Source organism: Symsagittifera roscoffensis, chromosome 8 (genome assembly GCF_963678635.1).
Source record: "Symsagittifera roscoffensis chromosome 8, txSymRosc1.1, whole genome shotgun sequence".
Lineage (NCBI taxonomy): Eukaryota > Metazoa > Xenacoelomorpha > Acoela > Convolutidae > Symsagittifera > Symsagittifera roscoffensis.
The window spans coordinates 12019441-12039842 of record NC_087069.1 but is presented as its reverse complement, the minus strand read 5'-3'; the positions used below and the strand labels follow the sequence as shown (position 1 = coordinate 12039842).

The following is a 20402-nucleotide window of genomic DNA, read 5'->3' as shown; positions in this document are numbered from 1 at the left end:
AAAACGTCTGGGTTCTTGTAGCCTTTTTTAAATTGCTTCCGAACGATCCTCATTGCTTTTTCAAACTCGGTGCCTTCATCAGTTTGCTCGTTGATCTGCCAAACTTTTGATGCATCGTAATCCGCAACTTCAATATGATTTGCAATTACATAAGTGGTATGCTTGCAAAAAAGAACGACAGAAATTTGATCTTCATTTGCAAGCTCAAGACGTCTGTTCGCAAATTTGGTTACATATTTGATCAATTTCTTTCCTCCTCTTCCTTGAATGGAATCGGAGTTACTCAGATAAAGTGTAAAATGATATCGCTTGACAGCATGAGTACATGTGAAAATATGTCCTTTTTTGATAAATCCGACCGTTACACCACAACCTGTCAAATTTTTTGCTGGTTCATGCATGAAAGCCAGGTTACAGTAAGACCTTTCTGATCCTTCATCATGATCTTGAGAGCTGCAAAAAGCAGGACATTTGCCAAAACCTACTTGAGCCTCGGCGCTGCATGGATCTGTGAAATTGATGGACGACCAGTAAGCTTTATGTGTCATTTCATCTTTGTCTGTAGATATGTCGGGCCAGTACTTGGTTGTTTGGTGTCTTTTTTCTCCTTTTATTTCTTGACACGGGGAATTCTTGTCTGTTTTGCAGTTTACTACATGTACGTGCCCTCTACCTAACTCGTTACAGAAAATATGACACATTTCAGCGACTGAAGATTCTCCAACGGCATATTTGTGAGCTCCGATTTCAAACTCTCCGTGATTTGCCAGAAAGTGTCTTGTCACCATGTTCCCGTGGCGCGTATCATGTAGAAAATCATTTTCATTCATTTGATGTTCGACACGCTTGTTGCAATAATTATCACACGTGGGACATTGTACTGTACAAGTGTGGAAAATTGAGGAGCATACATGATCTCCTTGGTGGTGTTTTTCAAACGGGGGGATTTTTATCCGACATTGCATTTTTTTGCCGAACTCTTTGAATTTTAAGTTGTAGTTGAAAAAAGACCTTTGTCCCTGATAAGTTTTTTCTTCTTCAGCTCTTTCTACTACTTTATGACAGAAGCCTTTTTTCTGGCAGTTTTGATGGCATGCGTGTTCTTTACCACAGAAGTGGCCTGCATAAAGTAAATTTATATCAAGCAGCTGCTGCTCGGCTCTGAATCGAGAGCCCATACTGTTGCCATGGAAATGATCTTCAGATTCACATTTGTTGGGACATCCGTCGACACTGCAAGCACTGTCACAGTTATTTCTACTACACTTATGCACAGAATGAGGGATATCTGCTTCAACGATGCAGTTACCAGAACAAGTTTCAAGGCTGCACAAATGTTTACACTTGTGACTTTTCTGACTGCACTGATGAAAGTCAATGTGATCAACTTCTTTTTGACATTTTCCTTCACATCCGTTGAGACTGTTGTATTTGCACGGTTCATTGCAAACGTGCCTAATTTGCATACAATTGTGCTGACCTTCGTGACCAAATTTCAGTCCGCATTCTTTACTAGATTGTGTTTGGCAATGAGCGCAAGTTTCTTCGCATTTATGATCTGATGAGCATTCGTGCTCAAGATTAGCGTCATGATCAACGATATGGGTGCACTTTAAAAAACATTTAGCGCATTTTTCGTCACAAAAGCGATATTTTTGCTGATATTTGAAGTGCCAGCTTTCCCAATTTTCGAACATACTTTGTATTAGATCTTTTATTTCAGGATTTTCACTGTTTTCCCACGGCTTAAGGTTTTCATTCAACCATCTTTTAACGCGTGCAAATCGGAAGCTTATGCACTCAACTGTAAACTTCTCTAAACTAATTCGCCAAACTTTGATGCTATCATGTGATAGCGACAGAATTTTAATGAAGCGTCTTACTGTAGCTGCTGTAAATTGTTCTGAGAAAGTCATTTCAAGGTCTTCGATCATTATTGGACCAATTGCAGGCAAATCGATCATTTTTTCAGTCTGTATTTCAAACTTCTGGTCACCGATCTTTTTGAGTCGATAATCTGGTGTTTTTGGCTCTTTTCTGCAAATTTGTCCAAAAATTACGGCAAATTGGAATTTAGATTGGAGATAACTGAGTCTTTCGTCAATTTGTTGTCGTCCAAGGGGCGTGAAATCGCCTATTGTTAACTTGGCCATTATTAATTTCAAAGAGCCCATGAATGCTTCTCCATTTTTGAATAGCGGTGAAACTGAGCTGCACACGGTCGAATGTAGTTCTTCTGTCGCGTCGTAGTATGACTTGGTGCTGAACATTGGAAAAGGAAAAATAATATATCCACTTCCGTACAGGGTCGATAAGAAGTTCATTTGACTCCTGTTGAGGATAAGTTTCATCTTTTTCTCAAACTCGCGAGTTGTTTCATCAATATCGCTATCATCGACATCATTTATAACTATCATGAAAAACCCTCTAAACAAATGTTCAGTGCCTTTGAGTTGGTTGCAGCCTAGGTTCATGTTCTGAAATAGTTTTTCCACGTCACGCTCTAGTCTTTTTTCGCACTTGAAAAGCGTTATGCTAGAGATAGCACTGTTTAGCAATGACAAAAGCATGTCATCTTGGTCGGTTCTTTCAAAGCTACCTAAACCTTCGAAGTCTAGAATAACGTATAAACACTTATCGGTCAATTTTACAGACATCCAACAACCGTCAGTACATCTTGCTCCAGATATATTAAATGATAGTCCAGTCAAGTGGTTCAAAGTGAAACTCTTTCCGGTGCTCTGTTTTCCCATTGAAGAAATTACTTTGACATCGCCTGTCCATAATTTAAAAACTTTTTCGTAAAATCCAAAATTTATTAGGGCGGCAAGTTCTATTGCGTTTTGAACCGTTTTCAAACTAAGTGGATCTCCGTCATTCATCAAGACAAGCTCATTTGATTGACTGCGTGCAATCTGCTTGGGAATGAATGTTATCAATTTTATAATGAGTGAGCCAAGAAGTTTTTTTATGAGAGGCTTTTGCTGCAAGAAGTCGGATAGAAATGGAGTCACCTCTTGCATCTGCTCGACTTGTATACGCATTAAATCGAGAGGTTTTTTAGTTTTTTTCAGCTCAGACTGAACACGCTCAATTTCAGATTCAATGTTTTCCAAAAACAGCGATGATACATCTGATGACAGCACAATCCATAAGCGAGTCAGGTTTTGATTTCTGTCCATGAGATCAGTGCACGGAAACTTATTAAACATCATGTATATGCTGCGGATCCAATGCCATTCAAAGGTTTGGTTTGATGAATCGGCAGTTTGATTCTGAGCAGGTTTAAACGTCGTTTGTTTTGTCCCGGTGATTTCAATAGTTGAGAAAAATAGTTTGCGCTCGTGCTTTTGTACTATTACATTTTGATCGCTAATCGATGTGATTTGTATGTTTTCTAATGGTCGAGGATAGACAAATGGGTCTTGAAATGGAGTTCCAGTCGCGCTCATTGTCAATTGTGCTGTTTTATTTGATTGCAAAAAGTGAAACATAGCGAGGCCACAGGGCGTGCAAGATATATTTGCCGGTGTTTCATTAAGCTTGACACTTAATACCAACTCAGTAGTATGGTAGTTGAATTTGTACAAGAATTGTCCAAGATCTTGTCGACAGAACACCCAGAGAAAACTACTCTGATACTGAAAAGAAAGTTGAATGGAACTTACATTTCCGATAAGTTTTTCCAAGTCCATTTGACTTGTTTGACTTTTTATGCGAAAGCTTGGCTCAAATGTGATCAAGTAGATGATGTTTGGGTTATCTTGACAAGATAATGCTAGTTTTCGTTGATGGCAGTCGAAACTATTTGTTGAGATATTATGCCGAATACTAGTAATTTCTATTGCTTCTGGAACAACGATAATTTTTGCAAGATATTGCGTTTTTTGTTCCAAAGTTTCTTCAAGTGGTTGGTGTTTGTTCAAACAAATCACAACTGATTTTGTTTGCGTTGGGTGAGCTGAAACAAGTGATTCGTTCTCTTCAAGCACTAGTGTATCAATTTCGTTGAATTGAATATTTTGCAAAACAGTCCCATTTCCTTCTAAAATGCCCGCCTCGGCGGCGCTATCAAGTCCTGGAAACGAAATTTTGATTTCTTTTTGGGGCGGCACCAAAACGTTTTCTTCAGAAAAAATTTCATATTCTCCTGCTTTGTTCTCTGTGGAAATTATACGAGTTATTTTTTCAGACGATTCTTTTTTTCTTTCTATCATATTACTGAATGAGCTGTTAGTGTAATCAATTGTCAACTTCTTTCTAAGCTTTTCAACCCTTTTTAAGTGAACCTCTTTGAGGTACGCCACAAAGATCTGTTTTGTCTGCTTGGCTGAACTAAGTTTCTCAATCTTTTTGGAAAAATATTCAACAAATTTGGGCAGTTTCTCTTTCATCCAACTGCTATTTGCACTCTTTGATGCTTTTTCTGCCTCTTCTGCGATGAGCAGATCAATCGCTTCATCATCTGATTCAAAAACGTCATTTCGTGCTTCTTTTCGTAAATTTTCCCAGCTCAGTTCACTAAGGTTAGGATTCCGACGAAAAAATTGCAGTAATTTGTTTTGTTGAGCTTCCAGAGCACAAATGAGTAGTTGTTTTTTGATCGAATGTTTTGTCGGGTTTGTTGAATTACTAATTTTTGATTTGAGCTCAACCATTTGCGTTTTTTCAATTGCGCCTACAAGTTTTTCGTCACTGGAATGCATTTCCCAAAGGTCATAATGACCATTTTGTTTGTCAGAATAGAAACCCTCAGTCAATTTATACTCTAGAGAAAACTCATCTCTAATGAAATACAAAGCAATAGCCTGTAACATTAATTTCCTAGTGCATTCATTGGAAAGAGACTTATCATCGTCTAAATCTTTATCAATTGATTGCTGAATTTGTTTCCAGGTCTGAGGATGAAACATTTTAATGAAATCAATTTTGAATTGTGCGTCGATATCAGTTTTTTGATCAATCTGCTTGAGCTTCAAAAAATCTTTCATCTGACTTATGTTTTTTGTTTCACTTTTTTCTTCTTTTCTTGACGCTTGTGGTTTCACTAGTTGAGAAATGATACAAAATGCGCTATTTGAAGTAAAAACATCCGTTGTATCTGGCTCTGGGCATGGAAAGTGTCCCAATTCGGTGAGTTGGTAAGCCGCGGCTTCCTGTGAAGTCTCATGACTAGTGAACTTTCGCATGCGTTTTATTTTGGTGTCAACTAGACTTGATTTTTTTGGGAAAATATCAACGTTTGTTTCAATTGGGCAGAGAATAACTTGATTTGTGAGTTCACTCAAGTATCGCAAGAAATGAACAATTTTTGACTCTTTTTTGACGGGTCCAAAATCTTCGTCGTTTTTTGAATAATACACCACGAATAAGTTCTCTTCATTTTCAATTTTGACTAAAAACAATCCCGATTGTTCAAAACAATTGATGAGCTTGATTTTTTCTACAGTTTCTGAATTAAATCGCGTTTCAAAGATGTTAATTACTGCCTGGAACGGCCCGATTATCCCGACCAGTCTCAGAGATGTTTTATTTAGCTGATCTAAGTCGATGTCTTCATCCTTGCCAGTTTTTGACGATACTTCATACCCGAGATGACCCAATTGTTTTAAATATTGAAATCCTGTATTGTCGATATTAAATTTGTAAACTTTTGAGCCATCTTGTATTACCTCTGAGCATACAATCAGTGGGACAATTTTTACTTCACTTCCGTTAGTCTGTTTCCATACACCTGTCACGCGATTTTGGTTGTCAATATCAGAAGATGTTGAAGTTTTTGCATCAGACTGATCTGAACTCGTTGTGGCCGAAGATTTGGACGCAAGTGATTTGAGTTCCGTTTGTTCGAAACTACGACCGTCAGGACGAGAAGCTTCAGGTTGGGTTTCGAGAGAGCTTGCGCCATCATTTGCCACCTTGCTTTTCTCAGAAGATGTTGAAGTTTTTGCATCAGACTGATCTGAACTCAATGTGGCCGAAGATTTAGACGTATGTGATTTGAGTTCCGTTTGTTCGAAATTACGACCGTCGGGACGAGAAGCTTCAGATTGGGTTTCGAGAGAGCTTGCGCCATCATTTGCCGCCTTGCTTGCCTCAGAAGATGTTGAAGTTTTTGCATCAGACTGATCTGAACTCATTGTGGCCGGAGATTTGGAAGCAGGTGATTTGAGTTCCGTTTGTTCGAAATTACGACCCTCGGGACGAGAAGCTTCAGGTTGGGTTTCGAGAGAGCTTGCGCCATCATTTGCCGCCTTGCTTGCCTCAGAAGATGTTGAAGTTTTTGCATCAGACTTGTATGAACTCATTGCGGCCGGAGATTTGGACGCAAGTGATTTGAGTTCCGTTTGTTCGAAACTACGACCGTCAGCACGAGAAGCTTCAGGTTGGGTTTCGAGAGAGCTTGCGCCATCATTTGCCACCTTGCTTTTCTCAGAAGAGGTTGAAGTTTTTGCATCAGACTGATCTGAACTCATTGTGGCCGAAGATTTAGACGTATGTGATTTGAGTTCCGTTTGTTCGAAATTACGACCGTCGGGACGAGAAGCTTCAGGTTGGGTTTCGAAAGAGCTTGCGCCATCATTTGCCGCCTTGCTTGCCTCAGAAGATGTTGAAGTTTTTGCATCAGACTGATCTGAACTCATTGTGGCCGGAGATTTGGACGCAAGTGATTTGAGTTCCATTTGTTTGAAATTACGACAGTCGGGACGAGAAGCTTCAGGTTGGGTTTCGAGAGAGCTTGCGCCATCATTTGCCGCCTTGCTTGCCTCAGAAGATGTTGAAGTTTTTGCATCAGACTGGTCTGAACTCATTGCGGCCGGAGATTTTGAAGCAAGTGATTTGAGTTCCGTTTGTTCGAAATTATGACCGTCGGGACGAGAAGCTTCAGGTTGGGTTTCGAGAGAGCTTGCGCCATCATTTGCCGCCTTGCTTGCCTCAGAAGATGTTGAAGTTTTTGCATCAGACTGATCTGAACTCGTTGTGGCCGAAGATTTAGACGCAAGTGATTTGAGTTCCGTTTGTTCGAAACTACGACCGTCAGCACGAGAAGCTTCAGGTTGGGTTTCGAGAGAGCTTGCGCCATCATTTGCCACCTTGCTTTTCTCAGAAGAGGTTGAAGTTTTTGCATCAGACTGATCTGAACTCATTGTGGCCGAAGATTTAGACGTATGTGATTTGAGTTCCGTTTGTTCGAAATTACGACCGTCGGGACGAGAAGCTTCAGGTTGGGTTTCGAAAGAGCTTGCGCCATCATTTGCCGCCTTGCTTGCCTCAGAAGATGTTGAAGTTTTTGCATCAGACTGATCTGAACTCATTGTGGCCGGAGATTTGGACGCAAGTGATTTGAGTTCCATTTGTTTGAAATTACGACAGTCGGGACGAGAAGCTTCAAGTTGGGTTTCGAGAGAGCTTGCGCCATCATTTGCCGCCTTGCTTGCCTCAGAAGATGTTGAAGTTTTTGCATCAGACTGGTCTGAACTCATTGCGGCCGGAGATTTTGAAGCAAGTGATTTGAGTTCCGTTTGTTCGAAATTATGACCGTCGGGACGAGAAGCTTCAGGTTGGGTTTCGAGAGAGCTTGCGCCATCATTTGCCGCCTTGCTTGCCTCAGAAGATGTTGAAGTTTTTGCATCAGACTGATCTGAACTCGTTGTGGCCGAAGATTTGGACGCAAGTGATTTGAGTTCCGTTTGTTCGAAACTACGACCGTCAGGACGAGAAGCTTCAGGTTGGGTTTCGAGAGAGCTTGTGCCATCAATTGCCGCCTTGCTTGCCTCAGAAGATGTGGAAGTTTTTGCATCAGACTGATCTGAACTCATTGTAGCCGGAGATTTGGACGCAAGTGATTTGAGCTCCGTTTGTTCGAAATTACGACCGTCGGGACGAGAAGCTTCAGGTTGGGTTTCGAGAGAGCTTGCACCATCATTTGCCGCCTTGCTTGCCTCAGAAAATGTTGAAGTTTTTGCATCAGACTGGTCTGAACTCATTGCGGCCGGAGATTTGGACGCAAGTGATTTGAGTTCCGTTTGTTCGAAATTATGACCGTCGGGATGAGAAGCTTCAGGTTGGGTTTCGAGAGAGCCTGCGCCATTATTTGCCGCCTTGCTTGCCTCAGTAGATCTTGAAGTTTTTGCATCAGACTGATCTGAACTCATTGCGGCCGGAGATTTCGACGCAAGTGATTTGAGTTCCGTTTGTTCGAAAATACGACCGTCGGGGCGAGAAGCTTCAGGTTGGGTATCGAGAGAGCTTGCGCCATCATTTGCCGCCTTGCTTGCCCCAGAAGATGTTGAAGTTTTTGCATCAGACTGATCTGAACTCATTGTAGCCGGAGATTTGGACGCAAGTGATTTGAGTTCGGTTTGTTCGAAATTACGACCGTCGGGACGAGAAGCTTCAGGTTGGGTTTCGAGAGAGCTTGCACCATCATTTGCCGCCTTGCTTGCCTCAGTAGATCTTGAAGTTTTTGCATCAGACTGATCTGAACTCATTGCGGCCGGAGATTCCGACGCAAGTGATTTGAGTTCCGTTTGTTCGCAAATACGACCGTCGGGACGAGAAGCTTCAGGTTGGGTTTCGAGAGAGCCTGCGCCATCATTTCCCGCATTGCTTTCCTCAGAAGATGTTGAAGTTTTTGCATCAGACTTGTATGAACTCGTTGTGGCCGAAGATTTGGATGCAAGTGATTTGAGTTGCGTTCGTTCGAAATTACGACAGTCAGGACGAAAAGCTTCTGGTTGCGTTTCGAGAGAGCTTGTTTCATCCTTTGCCGCATTGCTTTCTTCAGAAGATGTTGAAGTTTTTGCATGAGACTGATCTGAACTCGTTGTGGCCGAAGATTTGGATGCAAGTGATTTGAGTTGCGTTTGTTCGAAATTACGACCGTCAGGACGAAAAGCTTCAGGTTGCGTTTCGAGAGAGCTTGCACCATCATTTCCCGCATTGCTTTCCTCAGAAGATGTTGAAGTTTTTGCATCAGACTGATCTGAACTCGTTGTGGCCGAAGATTTGGATGCAAGTGATTTGAGTTGCGTTTGTTCAAAATTACGACCGTCAGGACGAAAAGCTTCAGGTTGCGTTTCGAAAGAGCTTGTTTCATCCTTTGCCGCATTGCTTTCTTCAGAAGATGTTGAAGTTTTTGCATCAGACTGATCTGAACTCATTGTGGCCGAAGATTTGGACGTATGTGCTTCAGAAGTAGAAGCTTCTGTTTGGATCTCCTTTTTATCGTCTTCTACGTGCCGATATGTTTGTTCAGTCGTAATTGTCAGATTTTTGTGGTCTTCATTAGTCCGGCTGACTGTACTCAGTTCATACTTTTTGCTCTCACGTTCTGCCCTGTCATTTATTGTAGGTTCCTGGCGGTTTGTTGTCTTTTTTTGATTGAGTTCTGTTTTCTCGAAGTCATTGCCCACTGAAATAGAATTTTTCGACTCGACCCAGCTTCGTCCTTCGTTTTCCGCATTGCCACTCTCGGTGTTTCTCGTTGTTGGAATCAACTTTTCTTCTTTTTCAGGCTTTTGATTTGAAGAATATACTGTGGTTGGTTGATCAGAGTGTACAGATGACACCTTGTTGAGATCGTTCTGTTGATTTTGAGAGCTTGCAATTGATATGTTTAATCTGGAAGCTTGTTGAAACGAACTGGAAGGTCTAGACTGCATTTGAGAAAAGCCTGGCTTCAGTTCTTCTAAAACTTCACTTTTCAGCCGCTTCTCCGAATCAATTTCAGTCAACTGAACCGAAGTTTCACTCGTTGCCTTCTCGTCATTCCAGTCTAATACATTGAGACGAATATTCGTAATCTCACTTTCCGTGAACCATTCTTGTGTTTCTTCGGAGCTCAGAAAATGTTCCAAACTTTCTGTACCTTGAAACCAGTGGTAAATGAAATCTGATTCCTCGAGTTTTTCTGCTTCGATGCCGATTTCACTCAACTTTACTACCAAGGCTGCACGTTTTATCTTGAACTCTTCAAAAAAATCCCGAAGTTCTTCTTTACTTGATTCCGGAATCTTAGCGCGACAATTATCAAAACTTTCCCACGAGTAAAACGTGGCATTAATCAAATGTTTTGCGCTCGCGTTAATTTTCAGTTTGCCCAAAACATTGTTCAGTTTTTCTTGGAAATTCATATGTTTCAACGGATCCCTTTTTTTGTCTTCATCGTCGTCTGAAAGATCCATTCTTCACTGTTCTGTAATTGACAAATTCCCTCCCTTCCAAGCGCTAAAAAATGTTGTAAGTTTTTTTTTGATAATATGAAAATATGGGTGGGTGTTAGTCGATTGGTGTTTGTCTGAATTTCTAACCAAGATGATTTTCAAATAATTGTGGATGCGATTAAGTGTTAACTTTTTTAAATTATAAAAGCCGCTCAATGGCAGGTAGTTTATTTCCACTATAAACCCAAAAATGAGAAAATGATAAATTTTTTTACAAAATTTTAGAAACATTCTAACGTTAAAATATGAAAAAAGTAAATGGTATGTGCAAGAAGTTCATTTAGATGTACAAACCTATGGAAAGACTCAAATATCAAGTTGTTAAAAAGAAAACGTATTTTTTGTTTGTTTCTTAATTAAATCAGAGTCTCGTGCAGTTTCAGGTAATTTATTTAAAACGAGGATCAGAGCAAAAACTTGTCTTCAGGCACCGAGCGAACTAGTTTTGCCGTTTTTGAAAAACGTAGAAGGAAAAATTTTGGACAGCAAAAATTGAACTACTTGATTATGAAAAATTTAATACCAAAAAAATATAAAATGGATTGCTGGAACTTTTTGGAGACTTTTTTGTTCACAATTGGGAAAAATATTGCAAACAGTGGGCAGAAAGGACCTACGATGCTCAACAAGCAATCAGGGACCAAATTTCTGTTTAAAATTTTGTGTAAATTTCCTGAATGGTAAATGTTTTGTTCTATTGTGTATTCAGAGTCAAGATATTTTAAACACTTTACGGGAAACTCAGGATATTGCAAGGGGAACCCTAAACACATGCTTATATGGTTAACAAACGTCGATTGTGAATTCAACGCCAGGTCCAGGTTTTCCGTTTTGCTTGTTGGAAAAAACCAAGTTATTTTTTTACCTGCACGCGTTAGTTCACTCATCATTTTCATATCATAGTGCATCGCGGATACATGTTTTTCGGCCCAGTTCCGTCGGTTCATTTTCCGTTTTTTGAATATCACTTATATTATCTGCTACTAAAGTTTATCGGTCTAAAATTTCTTGTTTGACGGTCAAAAATTTCTTGTTTGACAAAATTAAGTAATATAAAAATGCATACGATTTTAATTGAGCAGGTTTCGCAAAACTTTCAGGTTGGCTAGTTTGAAAAATTAACGCGTGATTTTTTTCGTTATTTTATCGCGTAAGATAGCAAACAAATCAGGCTCAGAAACTATTCCAAAACCAGTTGAATCAAGCTATTTTAAATATTTTTTTTGTGAGTAGCTACAAAAAAGGTTGAATCAATTTTTTGTGTACTCATTTTTTTAAACTAAAAACACTTTCAAAATTGATTGTAACTTAAGTTTTCGGAAACCGAAAGCTTCTTCTAAGATAATCATCCTTCACAACTTTTTCTGCATGAGACAAAACACATTGAAATTTACAGATTGATTCCGATTGGGATAATTTTTAGTAGCTGAAATTAGGAAAAAACTACTTGTTTTGAAGATGCTTGTTATTAGAAGGTAGCAAAATGTACAAAGAACTTGAAATACGCTTTGAATGATTTTTGATTTTATACAGACTGTAGATAAACGTTGCTGGGTTTTAAAAATTGAATCTTTCAAAACAAGTTGTTAAGCAATGACGCAAGTAAAATTATTTTTTTTTCTTACTTGCCTTCTGCCTGTGATCGAATTCTAGAGAGTTTTGTACAAAAACGTGGAATACGCTTTCAATGGTTTTTGGTTCTCTATAGGCTGCAGATTTGCGTTGCTGAATTTTCAAAACTGAATCGCTCAAATTAAGTTGTTAGGCAGTAACGCAAGTAAAATTATTATTTCTAATTTGCCTTGTGCCTGTGATCATATTCTAGAGAGTTTTGTACAAAAACGTGAAATACGCTTTCAATGGTTTTTAGTTTTCTATAGGCTGCAGATTTGCGTTGCTGAATTTTCAAAACTGAATCGCTCAAATTAAGTTGTTAGGCAGTAACGCAAGTAAAATTATTATTTCTAATTTGCCTTGTGCCTGTGATCATTTTCTAGAGAGTTTTGTACAAAAACGTGTAATACGCTTTCAATGGTTTTTTGGTTTTCTATAGACTGCAGATAGACGTTGCTGGATTATAAAAACCGATTCGCTCAAAACAAGTTGTGAAGCAATGACGCAAGGAAAATAATTATTATTTTTTTAAATTTGCCTTCTGCCTGTAATCGGCTCTAGACAGTTATGTACAAAAAACGTGTAATAGGTTTTAAATGATTTTTGATTTTTATGGAATGCAGTTGTGCTTTGCTGGAGTTTTAAAACTGAATCGCTCAAAACAAGTTGTTAAGCAATGATGCAAGCAAACGTTTCTTTTTCTGTTTTGCCCTCTGTCTGTTGATCAGATTCTAGTGAGCTATGCACAAAAAACGTTTTGTATGCTTCTTTGGTCTTACTTTTATATTCACTTTCATTATCTAAAACGGATTGTGCGTAGAAGGTCGCATAGCAACTGGTTGTTACAAATACTTTTTCTACAAGTCAGCTGATTTTCAAGTCCATTAAGAGTTTGAAAAATAGATTAACTTAATTTTTTTATTTTGATCTCATTACTCTGTAGTCTTTTTTTTTCTTTACTATTCGTAATTTGTATAATTAAATTGAAAATTTTGCTCGATTTTAGTTTTTGTTTCAGATTATTTTTTGTTCTTGTTATTTAATTTTGATGGACATTTTGTGAAAATCTGAAAATTTTTTTACCCATGCTCATTTTTTCTTAATTAATTTTATCTGTTGTCAATTTGTTTTAATTTACTGGGATTTGGAAAATTTCAAGTTTGATTTATTTTTGTTCTTGTTATTTAATTTTGATGGACTTTTTGTGAAAATCTGAAAAACTTTTTACCCATGATTATTTTTTCTTAATCAATTTTATCTGTTGTCATTTTGTTTTAATTTGCTGGGATTTGGAAAATTTTAGGTTTGATTTAATTGAGAAAGTTAACGCGAGACAAATCTAGTTTTGTTATCGCGTACGCAGCAACTTAGTCGGGCTCAGAAGTCTTGACGAAATCAGTTTAAAATTGCCATTTAAAAAATTGATATGCAAGTAGCTACGAAGTAGCCATTTTAACTTTTTGTGTGGCCTGATTTTTTTAAATCACAATCAAAACACTTCTTTTTTGTTTTGTTCTAAAACCAAGTTGACATAAGAAACTAATAAATCAAAAATTATATATAACTCAAAATTGCGGAAATTGAAAGCTTCTTCTACGACGTTGACTTGTTTCGCGGAAACCTGAAGTTTCAGAGCCTCAAGCAGGTGTTAAGTTCTCTCTTTATTCTCTCATACTAATCATATAAGCTTCAATATAATCTAATATAAGTTTTGTTGTTCTTGAAAAATCATTATGCAGTTTAAGTATGTATTGAATTTTGTAATTGGTGTTTACTTTCATCAAAAATGTATTTTGGCTATTTTTCTTCAACTGCAATACTCATATGCCTTTATCTAGTTTTTTTATAGATATCAACTAAATAGTACAAATCGTTTGCTGAAAACTCATAATTTGTAAACTAAACAATGAAGGGCTTGAAAATAGATTTTAGAGATGAAAAAATCACGTTTTTGGTTGTTTCTTTTAATTTTTTACTTGACACCATTGAGACGTTTTTGTGCTCTATAACGAGTTGAACAATGCAAAAAAAATCAATTTCGTGAGACGTGGTCAGGAATGCCTTCAACATTCTTTCAGTTGGGTTGCAAATATTTGGTTTTGATTAATCAATAAAACATTGAAATCGCACAAGGGTTAACATGACTAGAAATTTTCAAAGCAACCTCTATACAATCTTACAATCTGCTCATTAAATTCATGTAGAGAACCAGAGGGAATACATTGACGGGTGATATCTACTCAAAAATTTTTTCATTCTAAAAATTGAATCATTGGGTTTGATTTTCGATGTGCGTTTAGTTTTGAAAACCTACCTGTGTGCAGAATGGTCAATATGAGAAGGTTGTTAAACGTAGGGTACTGCTAGTTTTCGTTTGTTGGATTTGCTGGTTATGTATGTTTTGTAGTTTTTTGACTTTATTACTGCGGGGATTTGAGAAGTGCTTTCTAGAGTAGCTCGTGTAGTTATAAAACTAGTTTTGATTGATTGTTTTAAAATTTTTTATATAGACTGAAGATAAGCGTTGCTGAAACTCTAAGACTGATTCGCTCAGAAATAGTTGGTAAGCAATGACGCAAATAAAAAGTAGTTTTTGTAATATGCTTTCTGTTTTTGATCGAATTCTAGAAGTTTCTGTACAAAAAACGTTTAAAATCTTCGTTGATGACAGATATTGTTGAAAAGCAGATTGTAGAAAGAACTAGCATAGCAACTGGTTGTTACAATATACTTTTTCTACTGGTCACGTGATTTCTGAATTAATGTAGATGTTTAAAAAAAGAGTTTTTGATTTTTTATTTTGAGTTTTTTTTAACTCGGTGTTCTAAATTTTTCTCTTTTTTGCTCATTGTGTAAATAAATTGTTTTTTTTTTGCGCCCTTTTATTTGAAATAGTTTGATTTTTTTAGAAATTTTTCGTCGGGTTTTTGTGGAATTCTGAAAAAGCGATTCCCCTCTAATTGTTTTATATTAATTTGATCTGTTGTCAATTTTTTCAAAGTTAGTTGAGTTTGAGAAAATTTCAGTTCGACTAAATTGGGATTAATAAAGCGCTATATCTTTTGTAATGTTTTTGCAAAAAAAAGCAAATAAGGTCGGCTCAAAAATTTTTCCGAAATCAGTTGAAGCAAGCCAATTTAAACATTTGATATGTAACTAGCTACCCAGTAGGTATTTTAGTTTTTTTTGCATAGCCGGTTTTTGTAAAATGTATTCAAAACCAATTTTTATGAAATCTTATTGTTCCAAAAACAAATTGACACTTTTAGTGTTTAAATCAAAAACATAACTTTAATTTACGAAAATTGAAAACTTCTCAGAGCCTCAAGCAGGGTTTTCTTCAGTTTCTCATACCTAATCATACAAGCATCATTACATCGGGCACGAATTCTAGAAAAATCATTTTGCAGTTCAAATATCTATTGAATAGTTAGTAGCTGTCGTGTATTTCTATTGAAAAGGTGATAGTAATTTTCTACACCTCAGCTGAGAAGTGCAAGTGGATTGCTGAAAACTCATTATTGGTAAACTAAACACTGCAAATCGTGGAAGAAAATAGTTTTTAACAGGTTTGATTTCAAGGATGCAAAAAACTCATGTTTTATGTGTTTTTTAACAGTAGTTTGTCAGCAAATGATGAGATTTTTGGTGCACCGTAGCAGAAGTAGCAATGCTGATAAGTTTTAAACTCGCGGGACATGGTCAACAATACCTGAAACACTGATTCAGCGCAAAATGGGTTGCAAATGCGGCTTTTTTGAGTATCCATTAATACATTGAAGTTGCATAAGCATGAAAATTGTTTATGAAAGTTGTTATTATTAGAGCCACCTCTTATAAAAATTTCATAGTTCATGATCAAACTGCTTTTTCTCAAAAAAGCAGAAGGAATCCCTCGACGAGTTGATGTTTCCTCACGAATTGTTTTCATTCATGAGAAAAAACACACTGAAATTGTAAAATGGTTTTGATGGGTTAATTTTTGATGAGCTGAAAATTGCAAAAAACCTACCTGTTTTGGGATTATTACTTGTTTTTGTGTGTTAGTTTTGCTAGTTCTGTAATTTTTATAGTTTTTTGACAATATTTCTGCAGCGGTTGAGAAGTGTTTTCTAGAGTAGCACATGATGCATTTAATATTCAGTTAGTTTGTTATGGTTTTTTTTATTGAATTTATGTTAGAATGTAGATAACCGTTGCTGGAGTTTCAAAACTGAATCGCTCAGAAGATGTTGTTAGGACTTGTTGCAAGTAAATTTAATTTTTCTATTAAACCCTCTGATTTTGATCAGATTCAAAAGAGTTTTCCCAAAATTTTTAATAGCGCTATGGGTCACAGAAAAAGTCAGATACTTTTATTGCAAGTTAATTTTAAAAATCAGATTGAGCGTAGGAGCTAGAAAACCAATAAAATTTTGTTCTTCAGCTTTGATGATTTCTAAATTCATTTAAAAGTTAAAAATTTGCTTTTTTATTTTTTCATTATGACATACTTACTTTGTATTCCTCAGATTCAAATTTTTCTAAATATTTTTACAATTAGCTTGATATTTCAATTAGATTTGTTTTTTTTGTTGACACATTTTTTGACTTTGTAACAAGTAATCTCGAAAGATTTTTTGTCCAAATCTGATAAAAGCGATTCCCATGCTCATAATTTCTAAAAGATTTGTATCTGTTGTATTTTTTTTTTAATTTAGCAAAAATGAGATAAAATCACATTAGTAAGTCTTACATAACTAACGCGCGTTATCTTTCGATATGTTTTTGCGTAAGCAGCAATTGAATCGGACTCAAAATCAGTTGAAATAAGCTATTTCAAATAAGTGATTTGTAGGTAGTTTCGAAGTAGCTACTTAAACTTTACTGTATAAGCATTTTTTTTTTTGTAAAATGAAATTCAAATTTTTTTTTGATTGTGTTCCGAAAACAAATTGACACAAAAGCTTTTAGTTTTATATCAAAAGTGTACACTTAACTCAAGTTTGCGGACCTCAAAGCTCCTTCTAAGCCGTTGAATCGTTTAAGGGAAGCCCGAAGGCTCAGAGACTCAAGCTGAGTGTTAGGTTCACTGAATTAAATAAGCATCAATGAAACATTCATTGTGATTATAGAAAAAGTTTTTGCGCGTTGAATAAGTATTGAATTGTTGAATTGGCGTGTATTTTCTTCGAAAAAGTGAAAGTATTTTTTATTATACACCTGAACTAAATAGTGTAACTTGATTGCTGAAAACTTATAATTGATGAATTAAACAAGGGAACGCCTGGAAGATAAAGGTTTTGACGAGGTTCATTTCACATATGCAAAAAACCTATACTTGATTTGTTTTGGTTAACAATTTTTTGACTTGAGAACAATGATATTTCTGATACTCTATAGCGAGTGCAACAAGGCAGAGAAAACTTTATTCCAAAGGACATGGTCAGGAATGCCCCAAACAATAACGAGGGTAATCATACAGTTTCCCAAAGAAAACACACAGTTTTCTTTGAAGAAACAGAGAGGAACCCTTGAAGGGTTGATATCTTCTCACGATTTTTTTCATTTATCAGAGAAACACACTGAAATTATAAAATTGATTTCGACGGGTTTTTTCTTCGATGAGTTGAAAGTTGCAAAAGCATACCTGTTTGATGATTGATCGGTATTAAAAGGTTGCAAAATATAAGAAACCACTAGTTTTTGCGTGCTGGATTTACTAGTTCTGTTTGTTTTGTGTATGTTTTGTATTTATTTGGTAATGTGCAGCAGTTTGATAAGATTTTTCTAGAGTAGCACGTGCATTTTATTTAATATAAAGTTAGTTTGAATTGAGTTTTATGATTTTAAATTAGATTGTAGATAAGCTTTGCTGGAATTTTCAAACTGAGTCACTACAAAATGTTTACTGTGCCTATGCGTTGTTTTTGACAGAAATTGAGTGATAAATTATATGCAATTTATCTATGAAAAGCAGATTGTGAGTAGGAGCTATCATAGTAACTGCATGTTACAAAATGCTTGTTCTACAAGTCAAGAGATTTCTAAGTTCATAAGTTTGAATTTGTTTTGTAAATTTGGTTTTAATTCACTCTGTACTCTCGATTTTGTTTTTTTTATCGGAATCTATGTGTAACTAAATTCAGATTTTTGCCTAGTTGTTTTTTTCTCAGAAATATTTTGATTTTTATCAAGTAGTTACGGTAGATTTTCTCTGAAATTCTGAAAAAAATATTCCCCATGCTCATATATTCTAAAGGAATTTTATCAACCGTCAATTTATTCTTGTTAAAGAATAAAGATTTTAAGAAAGGGTTTTAAGAAAGATTCAATTTGGCTAGTTTGACCTTTTTAACGCGCGACAATTTGTTTAATATTATCGCTTAAATAGCAAAAAAAGATCGGCTCAGAAGCTGTTCCAAAGTTTATTGAAAAAAACTTAGGTCTAAAAAAGATGAAAGAAGCTACAAAAAGTAACAATTTTCACGGCTTTTTTGGTTATTGTTTTTCAATAAAAACACTTTCAAATTAGTTTCCTTTCATGTCATTCTAAAATTAAAAAATAACACACAAATGGTATAGTTTTTTATTTGAAAAAATTTACTTAAATTTTAGGAAGCTAGAAGCTTTAAGTAAAAAGTTAGATTGTTTCAGGGATTTCAAAAGTCTCAAAGTTTTGCCTTGATAAGAGCAGTCTTGTTTTTTGAATTAAAATTATAATTTGTCAATTTTTTTTATAATTGGTTTTCCGGTCATTTCAGAATATTTTTGGTAGTTTTTTATATGTTACGCATTGAATTTTTCAAGTAGAGTGTTGGAATTTGCTTCTTTTTTTCACATACTTTATGAAATTATCAACAACCAGCTGCATTATTTGGTTCTATAAAGATTAATTGCAGTTAAAACATCTATAGAATAGTTTGCAATTTGGCATCTTTTTTTTCTTCCTCATTACGCGTTGATGCACGGACAACTAGTTTTTTTGCACAACTCAACTAAGTAGCAAAATTAGCTCCTGAAGTTTCTCAATTGGTAAACTCAACAATGGAACCCTTGGAAGAGAACAGTTTCGACTGGAATGATTTCAATCTTCAAAGATGCGCAAAAAAGCTACTTGTTTTAAATATTAGCTAGTTTTCTTTTCATGGCTTCTCGCAATTATTTGTTTGGGTCGATTCTCATAACGCAACGTTGACTTGGTTGATTGCCTGTAAGTTTCAGTGTCCGAAATCTCAACAAAAGACGGAAATGCAACAACACTGCTCGTATCAGAACGAAGAGTTGAATATCACGACTGTATGTTAAGTTCTATAAGTTAAGAGTTTTCACATCCAAAAAGAATGAAATTTTTTACTAATTTATTTCTTGATAATTATCCCCTCCCCACATGTTATGTAAAGTACAAAATCGATACACTTGGCGTAGACCAAAAAGCATACCTCAAATTAACTTGGAACGATTTTTTTGACGGTTAATTCTCCGCTTGCGTTTAAATAACACGAAATAAATTGCACGTTTTTTATCCTAAATTGGCCGAAAAGTTAAATTTCAAAACCCCATAAGTTTGCAAAAAATGATCACAAGCAGAATGGTTTAATCGAGCCCAGGACAGCAACATCTTTCAGAAGATATACAAATTTTCGACGAAAATCCTTTTAAAGTCGAAACTATCTGCAGAAGAGCACTAACCCATGTACAAGTGTTCGGTCACAATTTTCGGAAATTGGAGCAATATAAAAAAGTTAGATTCATGTAAGTTTAGCAAACTTGACATTTGTCAGGCTGAAATTTTGTAATCACCCGGGTTGACCTCCATACACTGAAAATGCCAATCATACAATTCCATACATCAAGTGTGTGGGAATACGCTTGTCATATAATTTTCATACAATTTCGAAAAATGAGTGAAAAAAGATGAAAACTAAATTCTGCGGCTGTTTGATTCCATTAAAACAATCTGATAATAAAAATCCGAGGTTTTTGTTTTTTTGAAAAAAAAAATTATCATACAATTACCATATATGGATATTGTATGACTGGCATTTTTTTGATGGCGACACAAAAATTTTTCAACGTAATTTTGAATTTGCTCCAATTTTTTTCGTTTAAAAAGTTTTTAACTTTTGGTATTTCATTTGTGAACGACAACTTGAAGACAATTCAGGTCGTTTTCTATGCATTGTAAATGCATAACCGTCAAAACTTTGGTGCTTTGAGTAAACCAAGGTCTTTGTCACTTGTGTTCGGTTACAAACACAATCAAAGTTTTTAAAAACTAATTTTTAAACAAAAAATCAATTTTTTGCTTTATGGGAAAATATCTAATATACAATTTTTATATATGGAAAAACGCTTATCATAGAGTTTTCTTACAATTTTTTATACTTATGTAATTGTATGAAATTGTATGACAAGAAGTTTCTCATGGAAATTGTATGATAAGAAGTTTTGGCCAACTGGAGCAGACTTCTGGTAAATAGACCGAATAATTTCTTTAGAACATAAGCATCAGAATTGTGATGCAATGGAATCATTAATGCATCAGTGTGAAGTTTTTGATTTCAAATGATTGCAACAGAG

General features: G+C 35.9%; 1 protein-coding gene across 1 annotated transcript; it reads right to left on the bottom strand.

Moving 5' to 3' along the window:
• Positions 1-1135: 1135 nt before the first annotated feature.
• LOC134853455 (serine-rich adhesin for platelets-like) lies at positions 1136-17624 on the bottom strand. Its single transcript, XM_063869454.1, has 4 exons — positions 17470-17624; positions 5673-10230; positions 2090-2477; positions 1136-1326 (listed from the first exon to the last, which is right to left on the bottom strand). Exons 2-4 carry the CDS (start codon positions 10185-10187, stop codon positions 1136-1138), a joined length of 5094 nt encoding a protein of 1697 aa, XP_063725524.1. The 5' UTR covers positions 10188-10230; positions 17470-17624.
• Positions 17625-20402: the final 2778 nt, after the last annotated feature.

Excerpts from the sequence above, each read along its gene's own strand:
- LOC134853455 (XM_063869454.1), bottom strand. The coding sequence starts at position 10,187 with ATGGATCTTTCAGACGACGATGAAGACAAAAAAAGGGATCCGTTGAAA. Across the intron at positions 2,478-5,672 it reads CACTGATTGTATGCTCAGAG|AACATGAACCTAGGCTGCAA; the intron begins GTAATACAAGAT and ends AAACTATTTCAG. Across the intron at positions 1,327-2,089 it reads ACAAATTGACGAAAGACTCA|CCTTGAAACTTGTTCTGGTA; the intron begins GTTATCTCCAAT and ends ACATTTGTGCAG.